Raw genomic sequence first — 19,974 nt, 5'->3', positions numbered from 1 at the left:
TGAGTCTTTCTCTAGTGTGGTTAATGCTTCATATCCCCAGACCCTGACCAGTAGGCTTTGAGAACTAGAATGCTGAAGGGCAGATCTCCCACTGAAAAACACAGCAAAAATGCAAGTCTGCCTTTCCATATTCTCTGTCACAGTGGGCCTGTGCCTTCTGTAGCCTTTCTTTTGGTGCCACTATCTTTATAGAGCCATTCTTGTTGCTCTTTGTATCTGTTCCTAGTTTCAACTCTAGAGCACAGCTTTGGCTTTCCTAACTCCATCCCTACATGCTCTGGTAATACTTTTGTATTCTCTTGAGTAACCTGACCATGCCTCGGTCCCTACGTGTTTGTTTTGCATTTGAGTTCAGTCACAAATCCATCAATGCTGGCTTTCTGCCATAGGTGCTCAGCTTTCTGTGCATTGAAATGGGGAGGTCATGTTCTTTCAGGAAGCTGATTTCAAAGATCACACAGGTGTCCTGAGCTCCTCCTGAACTGAAAGACCAGTTTAGGATATAACATAATCAGTAAGACTGTGTTCCTTAAAAGAAAATCCTAAAATCAAAAGCTAAAAATTTGTATATTTGCGGTTGCTCTCAGATACAAACATGAGAAGTCCTTTAATAGCACATCTGCTACATCCAGCTCAAGTAAGTATTCCTATATTACATTTCCCTCTATCCTTGATTCTGATTTTAATGTCTACATTAATAAATACTGTTTCCATTTCAGTCGAGCTTAACTATAATGCTGAAACATGAAATGTAAATTAGTATACAGTACTATAAATATCACACAAGTGTATCTAACTTGAAACAAGTTCTGTGTGAATGGAATCATTTAGGGTACCACTGAAACCAGTGGGACCCAAACTGAGTGCACTTTTGTGGTCTAAATTAACAGCTAAAAATGGCATAATAGTAGTGGGCATTCAGGTTTTTCAGAGCATTCTCAGTCAGTAAGAAAGGTGAAACTCATCTGGGACTTCAGAGGCATAACTGGTTTCATTATGAATGTTCTTTGAACAGCATCTGGAATGAATGGGATCCAGGAACTCTTCATGATGGAAATTGCAGGTGATATGGCTTTTGCCAACGCTTATGGTATCTGATTCTTTTCAAGCAACCACAGTTCTGTTTATTCAGTGCCAGTGCTCACTGAGCCGTCTTTGTACAACCTGAATTCTCATTTAGGACCAAAAGCTAATTCCGTATGGGTAATAAAAGGGAGCCAGGGACTAAGCTTGAGCACCGGGCTGTTTCTTGTTCCTGCTGTTTAATTGCTGTAATCTCCCTAGAGTGGTTTTTGTCTATACCACCTACAGTTCTCTGGGACCCTCTATTTCTTGGCATGTTCTGGGGGAGATGGCATGCCAGGAGGCATATCCAGTAGACAATATGGGTAAGATTCCAATTCTGTTTCCTTCCACCCTATATAGCCATACAGCACTATCTCAGTAGCCTTTTGGCCTCAAACACCTCATGTGCCTTCATGTCACACAGCAGGGCCAGGAGAGCATACCCTCATTTTCATACCATGAAAACACTATCCTAATAACTGTGACACAGTCCTCACAGGTGCTCTGAATTAAAAAAAAAAAACAAAAAAAAAAACAAAAAAAACACCATACAAAGAGTATCCTGTGGGGATGGGGGGGGCACTATGTAGATCTCAAAGGAGTATAACTAAGAAGATCCCAGAGTCAATTATAGTTATAGGAAAAAAGAATGTGAGCTATGCATGTAAGATGAGAACTCTTTGTCACCATGACCCTTATGTCTTCTTTTTTTAGGGACATTGGTTTCCAGGAGAGTCAGGTGAACGTGTACAGTGTTTAAGGTCAGTGCCTAAGACCTGTTCCCCTTGCTGAGCTACACTTTGTTCCACATAATACACATTATTTCACCTAGATGGGCTGTTCTCTGCTTCCTGTCAAGCCAAGCATGCTGCTCAATAACTGAGTCATGGATGTGCATACAAGCCAAATCCTGTGTTCTTATCTCTCGCACACACCCACTGTTGACTTAAGCAGAACCTGTATTAAAACAATGAAGTCAAGCACATAGGTATTAGAAAACTGGAGTTAACGTTGTCTGTGCCTCATGGCTCTAGAAATTAAAGCAAAGCTGTGGCTGTTGCTCTCCATTCTGCATATTGTCTGACATAACAGTGCTGTAATACAAACAGCAATCCAAAGCAGTTCTTCCTCTTCATTATTTGGCTGTTGGCCTTACAATTAAATGCTGCTGAAGACAGGGTTATGAATTTACTTATGATCTCTTCTGCAGTGCATATGAGCTCTTCACAAAAATTCCATTTCAGGAAAGTGTCCTGCTCTGATAAAATCTTCCAGCATCTCATGGAACTTTGCCAGGAAGTTTCACAGGTACAGAGAGCAGAGAGGCTAGAATCCAAAACCTGGGATTTGGCTTCAGTTGGCTGTAAATGGAAGTGTATGTGCTTCACAGTTGCAGGAAGCACTCAGGTTTGCATTGCCTTGTCTGAGTCCCTGCAATCTGTTCCAGTCCCCATTACCATCCAGTGTTTGCCATACTGTCTTTAGGCAGCACCTTGTTAGACGTGTTGCCAGAGCCATGGCTCCCCATTGCAGCCCCTTTTTTCTCTCCAAGATTAGTGCCAGAGAGTCCTTTCTGAAAGCAGCAGAGGAGAAGCCAGGTGCTTGGTTTTTTGCAATGAGTGTCTGGCTTGACTAGTAAATTTGGCCTGGAAGGAGTGTGCTCAATTACTGGTGATGTGTGCACCATCTGGTCAGCTCATTGTGTATCAAAACTGGAGATATTAACTTTTAAAATTTAAAGTCCAAACACATGCAAATCATATTCTATTCACAGGAACTGCGATGTCCCTCTGAGAAAAAAACAACCGGTGGTTAAATTTTGCATCCATTGCTCAAGACATAAAGTAGCTAATGCTTTTGAAAGGTGGATCAATGAGACATTGGTGAAAAGAGTAGCTGAAATAGGTTGTGGTTAAAATTCTGGTTTAAAAAACAAAAAGAAAAAGAAAAACACACTTGACTGGGGATTATTCCTAGATTATTCCTAGCATGTATGCTTTGGGCTTGCCTTGTCAAAAATCACTGAATTTACAACAGGAAAACTTGCTAAAATACAAAAAATCAGCAACACCACTTAAATGTGTTTGTCATGGATTTAAGTGAGAATTGTGTGTTATATGAGAAAAGCATTTGGTCTACAGACGGAAAAAATTTCTTTTGTAACATATACAAGATGATAAAGTATGGTAATTTTTATATGTGAAAAGGCAGGAGTTTTTCTGTTGTCTAAATTGAGAATTATATTTTAGAGATGTTTATATTAACTGATAATTTCTTATTTTATTTAAGTGTTTGAAGAAAATAAGAAACATGGAAGGTCATAAGTAGTAAGTACCTTGGTCATTTTTTATTATTCTAAAGAGTTAATGGTGTTTGGCGTGTTGATTTGTGACTGCATAATCATGCATTATGTTCTGGCATCTAGTATTTATATGAAGTCACTGGTAGATGTTCTGTTTAAAAAGAATAAAAATAGAAAGTGGAAAACTGCCAACTTATCAAAGAATGGAAAAACAAGTGAATTGATGAGATGGAAAAGTAGCATATGTTATCAATTTTCTGCATAATGGCAAAAATTGTATGAGTGTCTCATTTCAATGGATTTATCTGTGATCATCAGCGTTAGAATAAAGTAGATCCTTCTTCTAGTTATATTTTTGTGTTGTTTTTTTTTTTTTTTAGTAAAATTTAAATATATCTATGATTGCTTGACAAAATCCACTTTTAAAGGTATTGACAAGGACCTTTAAACCTCCAGAAAAATTGTCCACCAAATATTTCATTAAGATAATTATTTATAAGCACATTAGACATAAACAGGAGCCAGAAATTTCTCCAAATGAAATTGAAAGTTGAGTTTGTCTGTAGTGGTAAAAGATTGTATTCTTCACATTCTCCCGGTTTGTTTATCTGTGTCTAATTCAGAAATCTCTATTAATCCCAGGACTTTTTTGTGACCTCACATTAATGACTCATTTTTATTTTTTCCACCCAGTCCCTAGAATTTCTGGTGACCTCAAGCAAGGTAGCTATTAAGGCTGGTTGACAGCAAATGAATTACGGTGTTTTCTTCGTTTGATCACTGAACTGAGATATCAGTTATTTGCACAGCTGTAGCACAAGTTAAAGCACACAACTAGCCAGATAGCTAGGGTCTTAATACTGCCACATGATCAGTTTGATTTTATTTATTTATTTTCTTTTAAAAGTAATGTTAGTTTTATTAGTTAAGCTCACATATTCTGCTTTATCATAATGCAGGGGGATTTGGGAGATATCTAAATGTTCTCCTAATTTATTAGAGGTACAGCAAGTCAGGTCAATACAGGCTTCGCTTAACTTGATAGGCTGGAGTTGTCAGGGGATGTGTAATATCTTGTTTGTGCAAAGCTGCATGTGAAATGTGATATGTTTTCCAAGTGTTATTTTGTGCCTTGGCACCAAAAAAGTGTCTTATTCTAAGCTTAATGAAATTCATAAACTAAGGACTTTGGACTGATGCTTTGGTAAAATTAAATGGGTGAATACCTTTTCTTTTAAAGTTTGGGGAAGAAGCCAGGAGGTGCTGTATATATGTGCATTTTGACTTTTGTCTTTGCTCATTTTACACTGCAATTTCTTCTTACCATCTCTTTGGAGATTTAAGTCACTGTCTCCTAACTCACTGATTAGAAATAACCAAAGCAAATAACAAATCCCTGTCAAGCAGATTTTCTTTTCAGGATGAATTGTGTCATTAGTAACTGCACAGGGGAGAGCTGCCTCTCTTGGTGAATATGTGTGCCAATGGCTTTCAGAACATCCGAAATATTTCACAGCAAGTGTATATATCTGTATGTCTCTCTGCATGACTTGATGTGTATGTTGAGTCTGAGGACTCTTTGGGGTAGTATCAGTGAGTTACCCATGTGTTATGTGAATTGAGCTAGTGAGCAGTATCTCAGTAATGTAAAACAGATAAAGAGCATCTTTACTTGAAAAATAAATTCAACCACTTTAATTTTCTCGGACTATTTAATATAAATTTAAGCAACCATGTATTTCCAAAAAAAGCTGCAGTGATTTTGAATATCTTACTTTATACACATAAGGGAAATTAATAGTGGAATAACTATTACTGAAAGAGATCAAGATTTCATTGTGAAACTGTAATTTCTATTCATATGGTTTAAATATTGTGGAATGTGCTGGCCAAAAAGGAAAGACCTGTTGCAGGGGGTGAGGTGGAGTGAGCTGAGTTAGGCAGCCTGATCTGCTCCCAGCACAACAACTGGTGCAACTGAGAAGAAGTGACAGGTGACAGGTAAGGGGCTCTCTTCTGAGAGGTAGAGACGCATCCTTTTGCCAGCCTGATCCACTCTTGAAGGAAGTCAGCTGCTTACCAGGGGCTTGTATCAAGGATGTCACCTGGAGACTGCCAAGCCTCGTACTGGGCACCAGTGATGCAACCAGGAGTAGTCTGAGGGGTATCGAGGGATTACAGAGCCCTGGGAACAGCAGTAAAGGACTCGTGAGCACAGGTAGTTTTTTCATGAGTCCTCCTGGTCAAAGGGAAGGGGACTGAAAAGGCAAGTGGAAAGTGTCAAATCAATGAATTTACAGGACTGGTGCCACAGACAGGGCTTTGGCAACCTGGACCATGGGACTGGCTTTGAGAGCTTCGATCTGCTGGGGGCTGATGGGCTCTACCTGTTGGAGAAGAGGAAGAGCATCTTTGGTCATAGGCTTGCCAAGGTGGTGAAGGGAAGATGAGGAGGGATCGTCACCCTCTATGTCAATGTGCAGCTGGAGCACATGGAGCTCCTTCATGGGGAGTGTGAATCTCAAGGGTAGTCTTGGCTGCAGTGACCGTGAAGTGGTGCAGTTTAGGATCCTGAGGGCAGTGAGGAGGCAGCATGACAAGCTTGCTACCCTGGACTTTGGGAGAGCAGACTTTGGCCTCTGCAGGGATCTGCTTGGTAGAATACTGTGGAACAAAGCCCTAGCAGGAAGAGAGGCCCAAGAAAGCTGGTTAGTGTTCAAGGATCATCTCTTCCAAGCTCAGAAGTGATGCATCCCAACAAAGGGTCAGGCAAAAATGCCAGGAGGGAGGCCTGCAGGGATGAACAGGGAGCTCCTGGCCAAACTCAAACCAAAAAGGGAAGCATACAGGAATGGAGGGTGGAAGAAAAAACAGATAACCTGGGAGGAGTACAGAGAAATCATCCAAGCAGCCAGGGATCAGGTTAGGAAAGCCAAACTTCTATTACAATTAAATTTGGCCAGGGACATCAAAGGCAACAAGAAAGGTTTCTGTAGGTACAACGGTGATAAAAGGAAAACTAGGGAAATTGTAGGCCCTCTCCAGAAGGAAACGGGAGACCTAGTTACCCAGGATATGGAGAAGGCTCAGTCTTCACCAGCAAGAGCTCCAGACACTTAGCCTGGGCTACAGAAGGCAAAGGCAGGGACTGGAAGAAAGAACCGACCACTTTAGGAGAAGATAAGGTTCAAGACTAGGTAAGGAATCCTAAAGGTGCACAAGTCCGTGGGACCTGACGAGATAACATCCACGTCTCCTGAGCTAAATGGCAGATGTAGTTGCTAAGCCACTTTCCATCATATTTGAGAATTTGTGGCCATCTGTTGAAGTTCCCACTGACTAGAAGAGGGCAAACATAACCCCCATTTTTAAAAGAGAATAAAGGAAGACCCAGGGAACTACAGGCCAGTAAATCCCAACTCTGCCAAGCAAGATCATGGAGCAGATCCTCCTGGAAACTTTGCGAAGGCACATGGAAAATAGGGAGGTAATGGGTGACAGCCAGCGTGGCTTCACTAATGGCAGATTGTACTTGACAAATCTCTGTTTTGCACCTACATTTATCACTTAGTGATTGCACAGTGAAAGAAATGGGCTATCTTGTACATAGTGTGCTCAAAAGAGATAAGTATTCTCTTTTTTTATTCAATTAAAAAAAAGTCAGTGAGTAGTCTAATTTCATTCATAAAATGTACTTTGTGAAATCCTGACAGTACTAAAATTGCGTGAAAATTGCTGTCTGCTTAAGCAATTCTACTAGCGCTCTTTAAACTTTCCTAGTAGCTATATAAAAATAAAGTTTTAATTCCAGGAGCTGTAAATCATTCCATAATGCATTGGAAAGAATTCTTTGCAGTTGATGATTTGGAAGTACTACACACTAAATACATTCATATTATATGCAATGTATTATTCTCCGAAGGAGGATGGGAAATGTTAGTGGAAATATATTACTATTTTAATGGTTTGTTACTAATGCATAATGAGGAAATACATACTAGAATACATGTGTCTGCATGTAAATGCAGTATTCCCAATAGGGGTGTATTAATCTAGCTTGTTAGTCTTATTTTTAAGTATCCTATTGACACTTTGTAATTTTCTTCCTTAATATTTTAGTAATTATCCAAGGGAATTTTATGATCAATATGCTCAAAGCCAGGAAAAATCTGTGGTCAATAAAATGCAACAGAAGTACTGGAAAACAAAACAAACCCTTATAAAAGTCACAGGAAAAAAAGAAGATGAACATGTTGTGGCTTCAGATGCAGATCTGGATGCAAAGCTAGAGGTTTGTCATGTCTACGTAACGTGTGTTCTCTGATAACTCTTAAAATGTTTTCATTTCCATAAAGTTGCTAAGATGTGTACGTATAGATACCAGATAATAACATATATAAATATTATCATTGCTTTTGTGTAATATCCTTTCTAATTTTGGACAAATATACTTATGCAGATGCAGGGAGTCTAGTGGAAGTTTTGTAACACAAAACTTTATTCAGAACTTAACATTTCTCGTACCTGTTTTCAGGCAGCTTTTTTTCTTTTTTGGTGTCAGGGGGAGCAGGACGTCACCCTTTGTATTAGCTATCCATATCCTTTCCATGTATCAGTTTAAATCATTTTTTTTTTAAATACTAGACTGTAGTATACATAAATGATGTTCTTTTTTATAACTATGAAATGCCATATCGTAGCATAGACCATAAAAATATGGAGTATGCAAAGAAGGAATAGATGCACATTGCAGTCTGCTCTCTGAGGCTTTTGTGCAGATTCATGTTTTTGACGTGACCAAAGACAGCTTCTGAAAGTCTGTGAAGTGTGACTGAGAGAAGAAATCCTACTGGGTGATATCTACAGTCCTACTGTCAGTACCCTCAGCCCCACTGGAAAAGAATTAAGGTTCTACAAACTGAAGAGCTTAAACGTCTTTGACACAGATCAAAAGACAGAGAATGGACTTCCAAAGTTAGCATCTAGCTAAATTTTACTTCTATCATTTTGTTACATAAGGGTGAATATTTTGTCACTATTTTTCTTAGAAAATTGTTGACTTAGGAATCTCAGTTTCATACAGATTTTAGCTGAAATACAAGAGGCGCTTTTACAACAATCAAATCTTTGTAGTCTACCTATTGTAAAGACAACTTATAAAACTTAGATTCTAACTGTGTGTGTGGCCTTCATGATAGATTTTAAGTCAAAAGTATTGGTATTAAACAAGCTGAAGAAACTGAAATAGTATTTTATAAATACATACCTGATTTCCTATTGTGCTTGTTGTGTGGCAGATTAATCAGGAAGGATGCTTTGTTACTTCATGTGGGATTAAAAATAGGGCAATTTGTGTTTACCAGGTAGAAAATGAAAACATGTTTTCACTTGAACAGTTTCAAAACTGCAAGTCATGCTCTCTCTTGAAAAGACAAGATCCTAGTAAACATACAGGAGGTTAAGCAGATGCAAAAGGATGACAGTTACTAGCAGTCCATTTTACTAATATTTTCATGGTACTTGATATAGTGGAGTTGAGGTTTAAATTACAGTCTAGAGGTTTTATGTGAGCAGAAAGAAAGTAGTAATTTCTGTTTTCCTCTTAATTCTCCAAACTTAGTCAAAAGTGACTTTTTTTCCTCTACTTTCTTTGGAAACTGCTACTCTGTCAGTTTGGTTAGAGTACCAGAGCTGTGACAGTAAAAAGTCCATTTTAAAATCAAAAACCTTCCTGTTTGCATACCCATACAAGTTTCTTGCACTAGATTTTGTGGTATTAAAAATTCAGTATACATATTGCTGCTGATCACACGTCATTGAAACTACTGACAGCCTTTTGTTCCATTGAGGGCTGTTCAGAATCAAAGACTTATGCATCTTCGTATGTATCAAAAGATAATTTAAAAAAAAAAAAAGAAAGAAAAGAGTATTTTGGTTAACTGTGAGCTGTTTGGAATAGATCTGTTTCCAAAATTATTTTGTCTTTGTTTATCTTTATGTTTGGGTTGTCTGTCTGTAGTTTCAGTGGACAACTTGATTGAAAGAAAAGCACAATTAATAAGGAAAAAAACACTTTCAAGCTTGAAAGATTACTCGCTGTTCAAGAAGGAAATGGTGATCCCTAATAATTTCTACAAAAATAAAGACAAGCTCTTTCTTGTGTCTTAGTCTTTACTGTTTCTTACATACACTTATTTTTTTGTATTCTGTTTCAATTTCAGCTCTTCCATTCTATTCAGAGAACATGTATGGAGTTGCTGAAAGCAATAGGACTTTATCAGAAAAGGATTTGTTGTAAGTATGAACAAATACAGTAGTTGATAAGGAACTCTGCAATATGAAATCATCTAAAATGTAAAAAAGTAAAAATGAAGTTGGAGAACTACTAGTTTCTTTCTAGTTAAAATTAAAGGTAACATTCCCTGCAGACAATTAAATGTAGACTTGTTTAACTGCTTGAAGATCTCCTAGTTTATGTTAAGCTTTATATTTGATGTTATACAGTGAAAAGTGGCAATTATGGGAGAAAGCTTGATTTTTTGGGATTTTTTTTTTCCATTAGTTGCTATGCCCATCTAAATTCAGAACTTTTGAAATTCTAGCTCTCTTCTGAACTCCTGTGTTTTTTAATTGGGATTAACAATGAAAAGATTACTAGTCTTATTACTAGTTTTATAATTAAGTAACCTGTGCGATTATGATGAAATTGATTATGCTGACTTGGCTGCAACAGGTGGATGTTAATTAGTGGCAGTTGTTAATGAGAGAGAGGAACCTCACTTGGGAAGTTTCAAACAGCAGGTTGTATTAAATGACCTAAAGAAATTGTTCCCTCTAATCAATATTTTTGATTCTCTGATGCTGTAACTTCTGTCCTGGAAAAGAGAATCAGCTATGAATGTATCTTTTAATTTACTTTCTTTTTGTTGAATTTTATGCGTATTTTCTCCATTCTTTCCCTTTTCTTTTGCCTGTCCAAAGAGGTTCTGAGCTGATGTTTAAGGATACTGAGGTAAAATTGTAATACAGAATAGAAATATGAGTTCAAGAAGTGTTACACAACAGCAGGTAAAATCTCTTATGCAAAGATGTGTGTGCATACTCTGGCAAAATGTGCTATTAGACTGCAATAGATTTGACTGTCAGCATTTTAAAATGAAAAGAGGACTTAAAAGATCTTCTTTTTTTTCAGTATACTACACTATTCTCCTCATTAAGCCTGGGAAAAAATAGGCACCATAGGAGACAGCCACTTAAAAAGACAAATAGACGAGGCCACAATGAAATGCTTTTGTAAGGACATGAGATTGTGAAGACTTATTGTTCCAATTTGGAAGTAGCCAACATATAAATGTATAAACACTTTTATTTTTCTGCATCCTAGTTTAAAAAATGAATTCGTAAATAGTATTTTTCATATAAAAAAAAAAAATCAATATTGTAATGGAACATGAAAAATGGAGACCAAGAGAAAAAGCAACTGAAAAAGTTTTGGGTAGTATAGCTAAGAGTCAGCTTCAGCAAAAGTATGCTAACTAAAATCAACTGAGGTAGTCCATGTGCTAAAAAAGGATAATGAAAGACAAAACAAAACACAAGACAAAAAGATACTGTAATCAAGCCTTAAGTGGGCCCTTTATGTAGTCTAACCAAGCTACTTTTTTTTTGTTCAAGAGCAAAGTAGCATGTTTCTCCTACCGACTTTAAGCACTGACAGAATTTTGTGATTCTTGTTAAGTACAGCAAACCTGTCAACAAATGTCTTAAGTGAATCATAATTTCTGATTGAAGATATAAATATATATATAAATGCAGGAATTCAGTGGAATTATTTTTTCTGCACTGCTTGGATTTGGAGTGATTTAAAGTATTTGATATTAGGCCAGCTTTAAAACTGTCAGAAACCTATTAAATTACATTTGACCACTCATTTATTTTTCATTAGTTCTGTCTCAGGAAGAAAATGAATTGGGAAAATTTCTTCGATCACAGGGTTCTCAGGATAAAACGAGAGCAGGAAAAATGATGCAAGCCACAGGAAAGGCCCTCTGCTTTTCTTCTCAGCAAAGGTATGTGTATCAATGTTACCATCTGATTACATGGGAATAATGGTAGTTGATTCATTGCCACAGTTCATTTGAGATATGAGGAACCAATTGATACAAAAGTTGTTATTTACCAAATCTGCTACAATATTGGCAATATTACTGTGAGTAATTTTGCCTGATCCTGGTTTTTGTCCATGAATCTGCTATGTCTTTTGATCTGCAGATTTCCCCACCTATGCCTGTTCTGATCAGCGTTTCTGAAGCTGTACAGGTGCCATCTGCATGGCCTTTCTAACAGTAGGACAGTAAAGGAGCTGATATCAGGTCTCTCTCCTGCTTGATGGCATTTCACACTCTGAAAAGAAATGCTGCTATAGCAGGCCTCTTGTAAAAGTGTATTGGTCCTGGGAGAGTAGGAAGTGTCTTTTTCTGGACTCATGCATTAAGTAGACAGAGAAGAAAGGAGTCTGCCATTTCCTGCTTTAACCTTATACAAAAGCCTCCAGGAGAAGATCCTAGGTTGCAACTGACTTCATGCAGATTGAGTAGGGGCAAATTGGTAAAAGGTAAGGAATACAGAAGAACTCATATCCACATAAATTCTTGCTTTTACCTAGAGCTCTTTGACACTCTGACTCTGTGTTCATTCAAAGAGTTTAGAAGTAGCAGTACTTGATGATGTTATGGATTTTACTATATAAGGGTTTCTTTCGGTTTTGTGAATTTTTCTTGGTTGGCTCCATATTGGTACTATGGAATCTTGAATTTCTCCATCATTCAGAAAGTAAAAGTCAATTCTATGACAAATTACAAATTAAATTCTATGCTTTTACAGGATTTTGGGGGGGTTCTTAAATTTGGAAAGTTTCACAATAATTAGCTTAACAGCGCAGCTGTTTGGCTCAGAATAAAACATCACATACCAAGCACTGAGAATTTCATGTTTATCTTGGGCTAGATTTTGGTTATTAGCACATCCAGTAAAAGCTATGAGTGGGATCTTCAAAATACATGTAAAGCACCATTAAAAACCCTAATGATTTGCTTCTTTAAAAAACATATTATTATTATTATTTAGAAATCCCACTGTATGACTTGTCTACATAAGCTGAATTTTTCCTTTAAATGGCTGTTTGTCTGCTTGTAGAATGTGAAGAAATGTGCACTGCACCTACAAAAGCCTCAATAAGAAGTTTGCATTTTGTCATCTGTCTTACTTGATGCATTTTTAAGGCATCTTTATAAAGAACCAACCATAAAAATAGAACCAGTTGTTTGTCTTCCTTCTCTTCTTGAGCCATCCCCAAGCTCATCTTGGAGTCAGGACTGCTCTTATTTATGTTGTATGCCAATAGCAAGCTGGAGAGCATGTAGATGAAATTTGCTGGCTATTGGAGCTGAAATTAAGAATTCTCTCATGCCTAGGAAGTCCCTAAGTGGCAAATTAAACTAGCTGTACACTGATGTGGAGCTGATTGAACCCATTCCAGTGAGGTGGCTTCTGGCAACAAACAGGAAAGCAGAAGCAGCAGGAGGAAACAGCAAAAGTTGGAGTAATTCTGTCTAGTTCTGAGATCCTGTTAGGAGCTGAAGTGATGGCATAGGGAAGACAACAGTGTCCCCTACTGCCTCTCCAAAATGTGGTGTCTGGAACAAACATGTAAGAAAATGCCTAAAACTTTCCCAAAGATAAATGTCCTTCAAAGGAATTGTTCAGATTCTTTAAAAAGAAGAAAAAAAAAAAAAAGATAATTATCCACTTGACAGATGACTTCTTTATTTATGTGTACATTTGAAGACTAAATGCTAATAGAAGTACTTTTTTTTTGAGGCTTAACATGACAATTCTGCTGCATCAATGGTATGTATCCAGTAACAAATTATCTCAGGTATATTCTTACATTTGTTAAATGCAACCGACAAAGAGGAATTTTAATAGCATAAATACAAGCAGTTTGGCTAAATAAAATATACGCATTAGTAAAAGTTCCTTTTCCATTCATGTGTAGGAGAAAGGAACTGTAAAAGGTAACTCTTTGAACAGGAGTGTTGCAAGCGCAATATATTTGTAAAATTACCCCATTAATGCATACCCGCAACTAACCTGTAGAACTGTCTGAAGGCAGAGTAGCAATTACGTGAATTCTTTTAACTGTGTGTCTTTTGATTGCTAGCAAAGTATCAGGAGTTGTATTAATATGTGTGCTTTTGTGGAACAGCTTTAATGTATTCTTTTCTTCATTCCTTCCTGCCTTTCCCCAGATTAGCACTGCGTACTCCTTTGAGTAGATTATATCAAGAAGTGGAGACTTTCAGATATAGGGCCATCTCAGACACATGGCTGACAGTGAACCGAATGGAACAGTATCGGACTGAATACAGAGGAGCTCTACTTTGGATGAAAGATGTGTCTCAGGAGCTGGATCCAGATCTTTATAAGCAGATGGAAAAGTTCAGGAAGGTATGACGTTTCCTGTAGTTTCCTAGAAGGGGATGCCTGATGAATGACAATGGAGCGTGATTTTGATTCTTCTGAGGAAGACATAACTCAGCAGCGCTAAGGATGCCATTAATCATAACCAATCTTTTCTGTGTGACAGAACTCCAATTATTCTGATATGGAATACAGTATCCTTCACAGAAGAGTGGGCTGTAAGGGAAGATATGATAGTAAGAAATAGCATTTTTCAGTAGCCGATTCAATTTCAAGCTAAATCTTCATAATTTAAATAAAATATATGGTTTAAAGAATGTTATCTAATTTTAAATACTTAGCTGTGATGCCTGAGTGACTAATGGAAGAAGATACGTCTTCTTTCAGCCGGAAAATGGAAAATTGACTTTTGTAACTAAAATGGACAGAATAGCAGAAATGCCATGGCATCAGCTGATAAATCTTTGGGTGCAGTCAAAGGCCAGTATTTCAAAATTGACTGTTGTAGGATTTTGGGGAGGAGTCGCAAAGTTGGAATTTAAGTTCCTCATGCAATTCAGCATAACTCATGGGCAACCACTAAATACTGAAATAATTAAGAATGCACTCTCCATAAATTGTCTTCCCTCAGTGTCTCTCAAGTTTGCTATAACTCTTCCCCTGCCAAAGGGCTTCCAAAAATCACAAGTTACAGAAGATAGTCTGCAGATTTTCTATCAGATGTGAGGATGGAATTTATTTGGGCTGATTCTGTTCAGGAATGCTCAGACCTTTGCATTTGTTAATGAAACTTAAAAGCTGTGTTTTTTTTAGACTATAATGTTCACAGTTTGCTGTTTATAAGTGTTGAGTATTATGAGGAGTTAATATTCTAGCTGTAAGTTGGTGGCTTGTGCTCTGAGTAAATGCAGTAAAAAATAAATTACGAAAACTGCGATAATTGAAAACAGAGGCCTAATAATAGAAATTGCATTAAAGTACATGCATATGTATGTGCTAGAGGCAGGTAACATAGAAAAGAGAATCCCTGTTCATTAATGTCTTCCTGTAAGTGAAAGTGTTTGGAGATGAAAGATGCTTAATTTGGGATTTGAAAAGCTTGACTAAGCCATCCTAACGGGAAGGAACCTGTATGTATACAGACTGTGCCATTTTTGTAAACTGAAGTGGTGACAATAGCAATTAAGAAAGGAGTGGAACAGGTGAAACTCCAACTAGTCATCTAATCTTTATTTAATATCCTTCAGTACAGGATATTCCTGTAAGTCTTGTGGCACCAGACATGTATTTTATTATGCCTTGTGGGAAATGTTTATAATGGCAAGTTCTTGCAGGTAAAATAATTGGTATGGTCTTGGCCTCAGCCGATTGCTTATGTAAAATGTTTGATTTATTAGAAAAACACTTAAAAATGGAATGTTAGAATGAATAAAGCAGTGCTGGTAATGGTCATACAAAACTGATTTATAGCTTTCTTGCAAAATAAATGCTATGGAAGGTATAAATTATATAAATGGCAAAGTAATTAAAATAATGTATGCCTTGACATGTGAGCTGCTGTAGTTAAAAAGTTACATGTGAAATTTCAGCCCTCTTGTGTTGCTGTGCTTCAAGGTCAGCAAAAATGACTTTTTAAGCTCTCATAAAACTTAGTAGCATTTAGAATTTCCCCATTTTTACCATGTTAAGTATATTTGAAATATTTCTTGGTCTAAAATGAGTTATGTTCTGACATAAAGAAATGATCAATGTGTTAGATGTAGATTCTGAAAACTTATGTAGCATTTCCTTGAATAGCTCAAAAATATCTTGGAGAAGGTTTTTGAACCTTTCTTTTCTCTGGCTGTCAACACAAAACCTTTCAGATCATGTTGTATTGCAGAGAGCAAAAAACCTCTATTTTGTAGCCAACAAAGTAAAAAAATGTTTTTGGTATCAACTTTCCTATGTATTTTAACACCTGTAAAAAGTAAACTTTATTTTACTCATTTTGGAAAAACTTTACAAAAATAAAATACTAAAGCATAACATACCTAGATGGCTGTTGCTGAACAAGGCACAATAGTATGTTTCTATTGCTTTATGAAAGTAGTAGACAAACATAACTAATGATGAATACTGCCATCCTAAATAGTCATAGGAGTTCTTTTGTCTTTTTGTTATATTTTTGCTTGCAGATCTTAATTGTACCATAGTGTGGCAGTGTAATGCTGGGCTTTTAAGGCTTATTTTGGATCTCTAACAACAATTTAAGTCATGCTAGCTTTGTGTTGCTTTGTGTTGAGAGAGATGTTATAACTACATATGTAGGGGTTTAAATTCTAAAATATACCATCACCAGGGAGAAGTGTTTGATCTGGAGCTGCTTATGTAGTGATATACCAGCAAGTAGTAAATGAAGCTGGACCTGACAGAGCGCTTGAAAAAAAGTTTTCTTCAGACTTCTAGTTGTAAAAATCCTAAGTATTACTTCACTAAACATTTTTTTTATTTCAAGTAAGCATTGCTAGTTAAGAGATTTTTAATTTACCTTGTGCATCAGCAGTATTTATATCACTTGGTTATAGGACTGTTCTTCAAGTTAGTAGCTTTTTATAATGTAATCCTAAATATATCACTATGTATACAGATATGGTACTTGTTTTAAGAGACCAAAGCTAAATCAATCCAGATGGGTTTTTCATACCTTCCCTCAGAGCAGCTCAGGCTAAAAGATCAATAGTTGAGTCAGTATTTTCAGAGCTGATAAAATCTGAGTTAAAACATTGACATTTTTGTAGCTCTCTTTCCAGACAGTGGGGTACTTGAAAGAATTTTCTACTGCTGTTCCCAAGGCATCTGTGTAAAGATGCTAGTTCCAACAATATTACAACTTTCAAAGTGTTCCAGTGTTGATTTTTCAGCAATAACCTGCAGAACAACCCTTTTACACTATTATTTTAAGATCCTTGTGATTGTAGCTGCTTGAGTCAAACCAAGGAAACAGGTAAAGTATTTACTTCCCCACAGAGTTCTCTAAATGCTATGTACCTCCCATTTGGGGTACATTTGTTGTTCTTTTTGGTTTTCCTGTAAACGGATTTTATGGATGCTCAAGTGTAGTACTAGTTATAGTCACTTGTCATCCCCAGTTTGGAGTATGAAGTGTGGTTGGAGAGAATCTAACCAGTGCCTTGGTGGGCGATGCTGTGATATTTAAAAGAATTTGAACAAGTTAATATCCCCTTACCAAATTCTCCACCTCTGATCAGGTTTGTAAGGCTCTTAAGTTTAAGCTGTTCTATTGACTGTACACTACAGCATGAGCTCTGCTGTGATACTGTAAAATTACAGACCAAGTAGCCCAAGTGACTTTGGTCCCTGAGTCTCCTTGCCATGGTTCTGAAAAACATGCAAAATTTTCCATGCATTTCCTGAGGAGGAACATACTAATGTGCAGTAATAGGCTATGCCACCAGGCAACAGCTCTTTCCTAGGAGCTCTGCTTCTGTAAGAACCAAACAAAGCTTAGGTGCGAGGAAGAAAAGTTGGAAACTGTGCAAGGCTAAGGAGCAGCACATGGTCTGTTGTTTGCCACAGCTTTGTAAATGCTATCAGATTCATCTGCTTGGAATACAGTGCAAGTCCTACCTCTGTGGTACTGAGATTTTGCAGCAATAAATATGTTTGTAAGGCATTGTGTATTAGGCAGGGGTACTATCTGGAAGAGGAGCTGGTTCTTGGTCAATATATTTGTGTGGCAGCTGGGGGGAACAAGAAGTGTGGTTTGTGCTGGGCCTTCTTGTTCTGGGAGATTAGACAGGCCCTACCCCACAATGCAACACCCCAAGCTACTTCAGTGATGCTGAGGAAGTGGCATAGATCCTACTATGGAAGAGAAGTTTCAAGGATATTCCCAGTTCCCCTAAAGATCCTAAGAGTTACAGGACCCTTAATGTCTAGATGTTACTTTTCATACAGCTGTGAGAAACTTGCAAGCTTGCTGCTGAGCTATTTGGGAGCTGTTTATCTCAGGTTCTTCCTAGATGTAGCACTCTATATACTTGAAACAAAATTAATGCCCTTAAATGGCATTTTAACGTTAAGTCTGGCAAAATAAAAGGCAAAGCAGTAAGAAAGGGGAAGGCTCAACAAGAAGGATTTGTAAGGACATAACGATCGTTTAGACTTGTTTTTGTAAATGTACTCATGTAGGGAGTGGCTGGTCTGCACAGTTCTCTGTTAAATGTCTTTTAGCAGTGAAAAAGTTAAAGCTTGTGTGGACAGTTGGGGAATAATGAGGATCTAAATAAATCCATTGATCAAAAGGTCAGAAGGGAAACATGTAAATATATGTATATATTGTAAAGATTTCAGCACGTATGGATAAGATACATCTGCCACAGCCTTACAAGGAGGGCTTAGGAGACTGTGGTCAGCCCTACAACTTTATCTCTCTGCTGCCTCCCTTGCCTATCAACTGTGCCTGCTGTGAGTGCACTTTGGCTTGTGTGGTGCTGAAGGGGCTGCACGATGTTACAGCATCATCTGCAGCTCTCCTTCTACCCCCCAGGCCATTGACATCACAGCTGCAAACAGCCCTGCAAACCTGGAGGCACTATGGAAAAGTGCTTGAGGATTATTTTTTTAATTGTCTGTTACATTTTAAAACTCCTGGAAAGCTGAGGAAATGCAAAAGCCTAGGGAGGGAAAAAAATAATATGGTACTGATCTTTGAAACGAGACCAGACTTGGCAGTTCCTATCCTTGTAAACTTAATTTCAGTTCATGGTAAAATGACGAAAAGAAAAATCTGTAGGCATTTAGAGGGTAACAAAGTGAGGTGTAGAAAACAACACAGGTTTATAAATAACATTACAGAATTTTGTGATGTTATTTTGTGTTTTTAATTCAAATTATGAAATTGGTAGAAAAATACATTACATGTCATAAATCTGGATTGTTCAAATGTATTTGTTGCAGTTTCTTAGAGATCACTGGGAAAAATGAATTTAATCTTGCTGAAGTATTAAGTACTCTCAGAAGTTGAGAATGTTGATTGAGGAATGTTAAAAACAAGTTTCTGAAACTCTTAGAAAACAAGGATGGAAAATACTATGAATATCAACTAAGCTGTATTCCTGCCAGGACAAAATTTTGTGCTTTGTAATACATTTTTCCAAGTGTTCATCTAGTAAATATAATTCAGTTGAGGGTGACGGTCTCAGAATTTTTGTGGGTATTGGTTGTGTTCTAGTTTAATTATTTAAAAAGTCAACCAAAATGTGATAATGTTAATTACTTCTGCAGATGACATTGATCTGGGAAGTGTTTGGGTTTTCCAAGCAGTAAAGTATACCAGTACCTCAAAGAAAAATGTCTTTGGCCTTTGCAATCACAGTGGTGTAATCAATAGACTTTCAACTGCCATAGTTACAAATAGCACTGTAAGGGATTCAAGTTTAGACCCAGCTATGGTATTCACTGTTTACTAACTTTTGATTTGTTTAAAAAAAAAAACAAAAACAAAAACAAACAAAAAAAAAACCACACAACTAAACTCTAATTACCTCTGTTTCTTTTTTGGTGATACTCCCACGTTAACTTCCAAGTTTAACTTCTTCAGCAAAATGTAAAGCTCTTTTGCCTTTAGGTGACAAGACCATCTTTGCGTGCGAGAGAGCAGATGATTATTGTCAGAAAGATCTGTGTAGCTTTAGTAGACCACACATTAGGTATGAAGTGTTTGTGGCACTATAATGTGAAAAATAAAAATAATGCTGGCTTTTACAATACCTATTAGGAATGTGAGGTGGTAGAATCTGTCACTTCAGAAGTCCATCTTTATTATTCTTGGTTCAAAACCTTCCTTGACATATATAAATCCACTCAAAAAAAAAAAAAAATCCAATCTATTTGCTAATTTGGAATGCTGCTACTCATTAGATGAACAGGTGAGCTTCCGGGAGACACAATTTTGCTGCAAGGTAGCTGCATACACCAAAATTAGTACAACATTGTCACTCTGCACTCAGAGATCCGCATCTCAGTGTAGCAAGTGATGGCAGAGATAATAGCATATTCTTATAATATGATGATAAACAATACCTACATACTTCACTTCTTGTGAGGTGCTTGTAGCATCA

At 37.1% G+C, this 19,974-nt stretch overlaps 1 protein-coding gene across 7 annotated transcripts in view; it reads left to right on the top strand.

Moving 5' to 3' along the window:
• The window catches only part of ICA1 (islet cell autoantigen 1), a gene marked incomplete at its 3' end in the record, with an annotated part of 71,063 nt that overhangs the window by 9,636 nt on the left and 41,453 nt on the right, over positions 1 to 19,974 (top strand). For 5 of the 7 annotated variants that reach the window (XM_084306872.1, XM_084306871.1, XM_084306870.1 and 2 more), the window contains exons 2-7: positions 1,780 to 1,826; positions 3,355 to 3,392; positions 7,487 to 7,658; positions 9,589 to 9,661; positions 11,313 to 11,436; positions 13,678 to 13,876. In XM_084306872.1, the coding sequence (XP_084162998.1) occupies positions 3,376 to 3,392; positions 7,487 to 7,658; positions 9,589 to 9,661; positions 11,313 to 11,436; positions 13,678 to 13,876 (585 nt within the window). In that variant the 5' untranslated portion in view covers positions 1,780 to 1,826; positions 3,355 to 3,375. Of the gene's footprint in view, positions 1 to 1,779; positions 1,827 to 3,354; positions 3,393 to 7,486; positions 7,659 to 9,588; positions 9,662 to 11,312; positions 11,437 to 13,677; positions 13,883 to 19,974 lie in introns of those variants that run through there. The other 2 variants (XM_084306874.1, XM_084306873.1) reach the window with 2 other exon arrangements.

The sequence above is a fragment of the Netta rufina genome, assembly GCF_964035555.1.
Source record: "Netta rufina genome assembly, chromosome: 2".
In the NCBI taxonomy this organism is placed as follows: domain Eukaryota; kingdom Metazoa; phylum Chordata; class Aves; order Anseriformes; family Anatidae; genus Netta; species Netta rufina.
Note: the sequence above shows the minus strand (reverse complement) of the source record. Positions and strands in the feature narration are given on the sequence as shown.